At 41.9% G+C, this 8963-nt stretch overlaps 1 protein-coding gene across 1 annotated transcript; it reads right to left on the reverse strand.

Annotated features, from left to right (window-relative positions):
• Nucleotides 1–4369: 4369 nt before the first annotated feature.
• Nucleotides 4370–6653, reverse strand: LOC128737882 (broad-complex core protein). The gene is made up of 2 exons (XM_053832625.1): nucleotides 5523–6653; nucleotides 4370–5449 (listed from the first exon to the last, which is right to left on the reverse strand). Exons 1-2 carry the CDS (start codon nucleotides 6651–6653, stop codon nucleotides 4370–4372), a joined length of 2211 nt encoding a protein of 736 aa, XP_053688600.1.
• Nucleotides 6654–8963: the final 2310 nt, after the last annotated feature.

Here is an 8963-nt window from a genome sequence, read left to right on the forward strand (position 1 = left end):
AACACACTCGGTCGCTGTGCATATCTCTGCAATCGTCAAACTTTCATCAGTAAATACACTGGAGAATTTAATCGAGAACAGTTCAGAAATTTGCTGAGAGTTGCTCGCCGTTTTATCACCCAGGAACATAACCGAGGGTAGACCGTCATCTTTCCGTTGCTCGTTGACATATTTCCAAAAAGATTTGGGGTTACGCTTCAATCTTCGCTCGACATTTCTCAGGTAGTTTCGAAAGCAGGAACGACTCAGGCGTTTGTATCTTGTATTAATCGACAGGTAGTGGTTGCGGAGGGTTAGGGTCCTGTACCTCGTAAATTTCTTTAGAGCCGCCTTCCTTTCGGATTTGAGACGTCGCAACATAGTGTTTAGCCAGGGTATCTGGTACTGAGCGGGAGCAGTTCTTTTGGGAAGGTAACGATCGATAACGTAGTTCAAGATATTGGAGAAGGTTGTGACAGCAGTGTTTATATCGTCATTATCTAAAACTGTGCTCCAATTGATGCTGCTTAAAACATTTAGAATATCCGCCATCGTCACTTCCGGGGCCTGACTACGAACACTGGCAAAGCATAGATCGAGGAGATTCTGTGTTGTGATTGAAGAAATGACGGCTCAATACCTGACAAATACGTGTACGGAAAAGATGAGCACCGCTACCAAACAAGAAATACTGGAAATCTCAGACTGCTTAATTTTGCGCAAAACTCATTGTTTTATAAGGGCTACAGTTTGTTCAAGCAGCATCCGAAAACCGCAAAACAAGTAGTTTGAGAGAATTTAAACAATTTTGTAAGAGCCTCTGCATCGATTCTGCAATTTTTTTGTTTGAAATAAAAATTTTGTGCATGAAAATATATTCACTGTGTTTAGATTGGTAAAAAGAATGCAGTGAATACACTTCCATAAACAGCACCCCGCTTTTGAACTCAAAAACTGCTTCCGATATTGTGCTTTTTGAAGAGAAGTTAATGACTGCTAATTTCCCGTTAAGTTGTTATCGAAAGATATCTGTTCGTAATCCTTCCACGCTACAAAAGATGTGTATAGGTGTGAGGTGGGCCATCCGAGAAAGAAAACTGCGGTTTGAAAGGATTCTATTGTGATTCAAACAGAATCAAACTGTATTGTGAATGTAAACTAAAAGCACACATACCTATATGCATGCACATACAGGACCGAGAAGGCTGTTGTTGGCTGGAAGGAATAGCTGGAAGGAAGAACTCCGAGGTCGCTGAATCCCAGTATCGGATTCGATGTCGGTATAAATATAGTCGATGGTCATCCCGAGTTGAGTGCTACGTTAAGCGGGTTAAGATACTTAGAAGGTTAACGAGTTTGGAGATAGGTGACACGATAGTGAGGGTCGATAATTCCCGAGCAGCACAATGTTAGTATTTTTAGTTGCATAAACTTATTTATGACTAGAATTAGTCGTATATCGGTTGCCATAGCTACTTTGTAACAACTGTAGTATGCAGGCTTGTCCTGCACTCAGTGAACTTATTTTGCTCTTTTAACTGTAACACCTCAGCCAAGCAAAATTCGAAAATATTAAATATGGGGCATTTATAGAGTAAATTATTATCCATAAGATTGCTGAACTAAGTATTGCTCTATCTTTAGTATTTACTGCGCATTCCCAGTTCACACTGGCTGGTGCACCAAGGTGCGATAAATTTAACTTCTTAAAATTCCTAAATTTCCCAAAAAATTCCTAAAATTTAGCTTCCCAAATACTAACGAATCTCGGAATTAGTTGCAAACGAATGTTCTACAGACGGACAAACTAGAGTTAACCAGCCATGACAGTACTCCAAGAGAAGATGCTAAGAAAGTGTTGAACCAACACATATCAAACTACATACTTTCGGATAACATAGTAATAACGTATCAATATCACAAGTATTTTTAATCGCATTTTTATTCCATGTTCATGTTCTATACATTTAATATAAAGTTTACCCATCAAATATTGGTTTACGCTCATCTACAGGACACATTGATTTTTCCAAAAAGAAAAATATTCACATGTAATCATTATAATTTGTTCAGTTTTAACTGTTTCGTTATTTGATGCACTAACGATAAATCTACAACCGAAAATTAATTTTTACTTAATTTTTTTTTTCCTTCTGCAAAAACATCAGAACTAACATCTAGGCAACGATCAGTTTGTGTTTGAAACTTGTTTTGCTTTTTGATTATAATTTTTGTTTTACTTATTAATGTCTAATTGTGAATAAAATTGATTCATAAAAATAATAGTAAAATTACCGTTGATAATGTAACTAAGAATTAACAGTTTTCTTCCGTTAAGAAGCAAAAACAAGTTGTTTCGGCTGTTCCGTTTACTGCTATTGGCTCTGGCAATGTCCGTATTAGTTCCTTTCCGTTTCCGAAAGAAAACCGAAAACGTTCTTCGTTTGTAGTATTGCATCGGCCCAGCACTATTTCAGTTCAGTTTTTCGTTACTCTGAGCATTTCATGACTTATCTATCCTAAGTCTCGGTAAAAACAGCTTTCTTTTTAAATTGTTTTCTGCGTTGCGCTGCCATGCTGCTGCTGTCTTCATTTCTCACCAATAAATATCTAAGTAATGCTTGTGAGCGTTACCGACCAACGAAAGAAAGTATAAATCAGTCTTAAAAATTCATTCGAAAAAAAAAGTTAAAGCGATACGATAGTGTAGAATGTAGTACACGGACAACTTGACATTTCGAACAAAGTTATTGCTACTATTTTATCTACAGGAGGTGCAGGTTGCGTTGCTACACTTCATCTTGCCATCATCATTGCATACCACAGCGCTTGTTTTGTTTGATTCTGCAACACTTTCTCTCTCTTTTTAATCAGTCTTGTTTTAATAAAAGAAAAATAGTTTTGATTCTTATGCTTTTTCGCTGTGTATGCATTTGCTTATCGTTTTTTTTTTTGCTTTTTTCATCTACTCCCGAATATGGCATCCCTTGCTAAACACATTAATGTTAGATTTTTCCTCTTTTTGTTTTTATTACTAACAGTATTTCCACGACTACTACAGATTATTCTAACACATTCAACTATTCACATACCTTTCTAGTTTTGAATTTTGCTTCTTAATTCACGTTGTTTAAACTGAGATATGGCCTGACAACTTAACAATTAGAAGTCTCAAAAATTATACACATATGATAGGTTGAGAAAGTGAATGCAAAATATATAGTTCTCGGTTTTGTGTTCAATATAGATTTAGGCACTTGTTGGTGATGTCTCAACAAATATATTAACTTAAACGTAATAGGAAACTACCGAAAAGGTTAGGACTGTTTGGGCTAGGTAAACATATATAATAGTTTGAAATTTCGAAAATCTACAATAATAGTACAGACGTTGACCGTATTCGGTTTTTCAACGTAACAAAAAATTTCCTTTTCCAAAGATATTTACAGTTTCAGTTTTTCTAGTTTTTTTGTGTCCAAATAGAAAACTTTAATTTTCTAGTACGGAATTTGATATGATTTCTACTCTCCGTGTGTTTTTTTTCGTTTGTAAAAGTTATAGTACAGGATGGAACTAAATAATAATAGTAAAACAAAAAAACAACATAAAAGACATGCATTCATGCAAGCGATCTTACACCTAGGATGTTTAGATGAAAATATATAAAAAAAAATGGAAAATAGGATCCTCTGTGATAGAATACAAGAAAAGTTAAAGGTATTCAATATATTGCACCTCGATTTGCTTAACTGGTTTGTAAATGCACTGATTTCTGTGCCTGTATGTATGGGGGTGTGCTTGGATGTGTGCGTACTCGTTGTAATTACTCTCAGTCTATTGTTGGAATTAAATTGATTGACTTCACTATTGCGTTTGTTGCGTCCGTTTTGCTTGGTTTAGTTGAGATTCGTTTGATCTGATATGGGGAAACACCTGAAGTTATCTCGTTTGATCATTATATGCTAGTGAATTAAATAATTATGCGAATTAAATAAACAATAATTGGTGGGATTGCTTTCAGGTTCGTTTAAGGTAACTAATGTTGCGCGGCTTAGTTTTTTTTGTTTGTGGTTTGATGAATAACTTAACGACTAAAATTCGTAGTTTGCATTTTTTTGAGCTTTTATGTGTCTTTTCGTTTTTTTTTTCTTCTCCTGATTGTGCTTGAAGTATCAAGTATCAAATAATAGGAAACAAAAAGAATAGAATAACATTTAAAACAGAAAAAAATATTACCCGTTTTACAGCGTAAAGACCAAAGCTTCGAGGAAGAAAGTCTTACGAGTTAAGGTAACATATTAGTACGAATAGAGGGATTGTTGAGTGTGCTCGCAAGAAGCGAACAATTTTTCAAACAGAGAAATAGCCAAATCGATTCCAGTTCGGTTGATTATGATGATTCCATGTGTGGGTTGCTGTCCGCTGGGATTTCCCGTTTAATCGCCATCGATTGGTAGTCGTCCTTGATTTTGCCGGGAGTGGGAACAATCACACCCTGCTGCTGTGGAGGCAGCGGTGGTGGAAGTGACAGGTGATGCGGGTGGCCTTGGCTGGGCATGGGCGGCGGTGAGACTGACTCACGATCCGAGTCGGGACCGCGTCGACCCATTGACAGATCTTCCACCAGGTCGTCGCCCTCTACGCTGATGTCGCGTGGATCTTCGTGCTCCATCGATTCCCGGTCCATTCGTTCGTACGGTTCGGAACCATTGCTGTGACGGTGGCGATCGGTATCGGTGGACTCACGACGGAGCTCGCGGCTTTCCGGAGAACTCATCGAGACCGAGCGCATGTATTTCATGAGAACGTTTGGACTTGGTGAGCGTGCCGTTCCGTGTGTCCCCGGAGAGGTGTTGATTCCGTTGACCGCAGCGTGAGCCGCCGCCGCAATGGCCATCGCATGCAGAGCTTCACGTCCAGCCGCCTGCTGTAGGAACGAAGGATCTAGCAAAGCAGCTGCCGGGTGAGGAATCGTCGGCGGAAGATGATGGCCTGAATGTTCCATTTTCATCATTCTCGACTTTTCTTCGTCACTCGGTTGTAGATGAGACTGCGATGGCATTTGCTGTTCTCCGGAATGTCCTGCTCCGAACATGTGTGAAGCGCCGCTCAACCCGTATGGGAACGGGGCTGGACTGCTACCGGAGCTCGGACTGCGTTTTATCGTTCGGTTCATCGGACGCCCAGTGGTGATTCCCATCTTTTTCACTTTATCGTACAAAGTTCTCGAAGGAACACCGTACCTGCGGGCTGCCTGCAGGGCACTCATACCGTTGCGGACACATTCAATCGCGTTGTGAATGTCCGTACGGGTGTACTGTTTGTATCTCTTCCATTCGGGCTTCTGCTGTTGGTGTGGAACGTAGGACGCTAGTCGTGCATCGTCGGCACTGTAGTTTAGACGGGAGTCCATCAGGGCGTCATCTTCATAGGTCTTATCGGCGTAAGGTGAGAGCGGTTCCTTCATGTGCTGGAAAGAAAAATAAGCAAATGAGACTAACTGTTAGAGTTTGTTCAGGAACTTGGTTGGATGAAAATTTTACCTTGTAACCACCGCCATTCGGATGATGGCTATTGCTTAGGTTGGTTGGTTCATGATGTTCTGCAGCAGCACTGGCGGTAGCCGCTTCCGCTTTTAGTCCCGATTGAATCGATTGAAGTGACAGCGGAGAGGATGAGGATTGCGATGAGTCAGCGGGATTCGATTGAGCAAGTACGTTTCGTAGGATCGGAGTATCACGGAGCATGGTCGACATAGATTGTAGCTTTTTGCGCTTCAGTGGGTTCATGTCGGCACTGGAGTCATAGACGGAACTGAGCATGCTGTGCAACTGTTGTGGTTGATGCAGTGTAACCGGAATCTGACCCGGTAGCGACCATCGCAGATTATGTGGGCCCGACTGTGACGAAGAGGACGAAGCAGATGGAGTCTTTCTATGTTCGTCTTGTGGCGGTTCGCTGTGATGGGAAAAAGATGGATGTGGAGGAGAATGGGAGAATGAGGAGTGTTCTGCGTGTTCCCGATCTACGTGTTCTCGGCGCTCGCGTTCCCTCTCCCGTTCAACAGCTGTTGGACTAGTGCGCGGATACAGGCTCGTGTATGGTGACTTGTACGTATACGGTGGGGATGAGCTGCTACTGTGGGCCACCGAGACATTGGTTGAGGTCGAGATTACCGGAGGTGATTGTTGATTACTGCTCGGTGGTTGAGGATTGCTGCTGCTGCTGCTGCTGTGGTTGTTGTTGCTGGAAAATGCCAAGCCTCGCTCACGTTCGATTACCATATTCTTGAATCGTCCGTGGATATCGTCCATATCGAACAGACCCTTAACTTCCAGTTGTTTTGCAATATTCATGATTGGTTCGATTTGTGCCTGGGTAATGTTCACTTCTCCAGTGTACATGTATTCCAGGATGGCACGCATTTCGAATTCTTGAACACCCGGAAACAGGATGCTGCAGTGGTCCATGGGAACATCCTGTAGGATGGCCTGGAAATAGGATGAATTGGCAGCCAGCACCACTCGGTGCGCTTTGAATTGAACCTGGTCGTCGACGTAGATCGTACAGTCGACGTAACATTCCATTCGGCTCAACGCGTCCAGAATCTCCACCATGTTGGACTTGTGGTTGTTCCATCTCAGACAGTACGTCTGGGCTTCGCTGCTACCCATTTTGAACGTTGGTTTTTTAAGTCTAGAAGGAGAAGAGATAAAAATGTTGCTAATGTAATGGCAGTTTTGTAGGATACTGTTGAAAGCCAAAATCACTCCACTTCAATGACATTCAAAATTAACTATAAGATTGAAATTACACTTCAACTCGAACTTGGGTTTAACTTTAGACTTAGAAGTGGACATAGTCTTGAACTGGACATTCTTCCAGTTGCATGATGCAGTAGAATCAAATGTTTAGCTTGTACGGATGATTTCTCAGCAACGACATCTAAGTCGGATTACTACTGCTGGAACTCGACTTAAATCGAGGGCGAACAGAAAAAGACGTAGACTTTCTTCTTCGAATGACAAATCCTGAATGTTAAATTCTTGCGAAATGCCATAATGTTACCATGCTGCAATTTATGAGATGCAAGTAGGCTGCGAGAAATAAATTAAATAAATCCAAACGTAATGCTAGTGTCAAATACAAATTTTTAAATCCGGACAACCTTGAATCAAGAGAAACTGTGTTCCAAGGAGTTTCGATTCATGAAATCGTCAAAATATTTGAAATTCTAAAAACTACGCTAGAAGATAAGGTGAAATCAAAATATGCTAGTGATCGAAAGGACATACAGGTTGCGCTTTCAACTGATCTGAATGTTGAATTCTTGCCAAAATGTCGTAATTTCGCATCAAAAGATTAAAAATTCCACTTCTACCAAGTTTTGGGTGTATAGTTTCCCTCCTTTGCACCCAAGTCTATGAATCAATAGACTTCTCATTATAAAATTGCTTGCGATTTGCACGAATCAAGAGTTCGGTGCGATTCAAGTTTTGCCTGACTGAGGAGCTCCATCTCGCTGTTGGCTGACGTCAACGGCAATGGAGGCGCCGGGTTTACCCCGACAGTCTCGCAATATACTAATGACTAAGCCGCCGGTCGGTGCCGCGCGAAGGAAGAGAGAGAGAGAAAATCCGCGGAAAATTCCACCACATACATCCTCTCTCTTCTCGGAGGGTTGGCGGGGAGGCGGGTTGCAACCCTTGGGAAGTCCTCGCCTCCCACGGGGACCGAACCGAGCGAATGGCTAGACACGATGAAGTAGCGAAAATGCTTTTTTTTATTTTCAACCAATCTCGATTAGGATCAAGTCGCAACGCCATTCACCGCGGCGACCGGTCGACAAGCAGCGAAGAAACCATCGCGTGACTAATCAACCGTGGCGAGCTTGCTGCTGCTGCTGCTGCTTCTTGGAAGCTTGAATTTTGCAAATTTTATTATTTGCCTGCTTTTAGGCGCAAAAAGAAACCAGCAACAACGTGAGGAAAACCATGACCAGCAGCAGTCAGGTGGTAGCGACCACCAGCCACAGCCAACCAGCCAGCCAGCGTTGAGCGTTGAGAAAACTGCTGGTAATTATGGTGAAGACGGTCTTTTTGTGTGTGCCTTTTGCGGATGTGACGTGAGCATGTGTTGTGTGCTTCGATGTGGAACGATTTTTCATTCCGCATTTTTGCAGAACCGGCGCTGAATGAATGTACGGCAGGAAAAGCAGTGTAATTGTACGGTAGGATAAGTGATTTGCATAAAATCGGGGGCTATTTCGAGATTAGTGTTATTACTGTGGCCATATTCGAGCATGTTCAACATTGTGAGGTGAATTGAAGTCCTGTTGGCACGAAGGGTTGGTTCAATAATCCAAAAATTTTCACCCCGGACAAAAATTGGCCTACCAAAAGCTAACTGTTCACTTCATTGAATATAATAGTTCAATCGGTATGGCCACTCCGGCTAATCAACAGTTCAAACTTCTGACACACGCCCTTTTGAACTGCCAGGCGAAAGTAAATTGCAACAAGCCAAAAAAGCGGGTGGCCAATTAATACAGTGCCATTAATGGGATTCTTCGTGCGTCGCACGCATTTGCAGGCTGCAGTAGAATGCGTGCCTAACCGTACAGGAGGGTCGATGTTCTCCCTGTTTCTTCTCCGTAGTCGCTATTTCGGAAATATAATAAATAGACCCACAGCTTGCCGCATTTAGCTTTAATTCGAATGGTTAAGTACGGTTCACTTTTCCCCATAGACAACAATTCGCCTGTATCCGCGGGGTTCGGGCGAGGTCGAAGTACTTTCTGCTTTTTTTTTCGGCGTGTGCAAGTTTCAAACGCACTGTTTTATTTTTTTTTTGAGATTGAGAAGAAAAGTGAAATTGCACCCTCAACATGCATTCTGCCTCACTCCTCTGGCTGATTGTCGAAACCGGAAGTGCGCTTACACTGACGCTTGTGTGCACGCTTTGTTCGCATTCTTAACCGCATT

This window comes from Sabethes cyaneus, chromosome 2, assembly GCF_943734655.1.
Source record: "Sabethes cyaneus chromosome 2, idSabCyanKW18_F2, whole genome shotgun sequence".
NCBI lineage: Eukaryota > Metazoa > Arthropoda > Insecta > Diptera > Culicidae > Sabethes > Sabethes cyaneus.

Coding starts and splice junctions, on each gene's coding strand:
- LOC128737882 (XM_053832625.1), bottom strand. CDS start 6,653: ATGGGTAGCAGCGAAGCCCAGACGTACTGTCTGAGATGGAACAACCAC. Junction 5,450..5,522: donor CGAATGGCGGTGGTTACAAG/GTAAAATTTTCA, acceptor TTTTCTTTCCAG/CACATGAAGGAACCGCTCTC.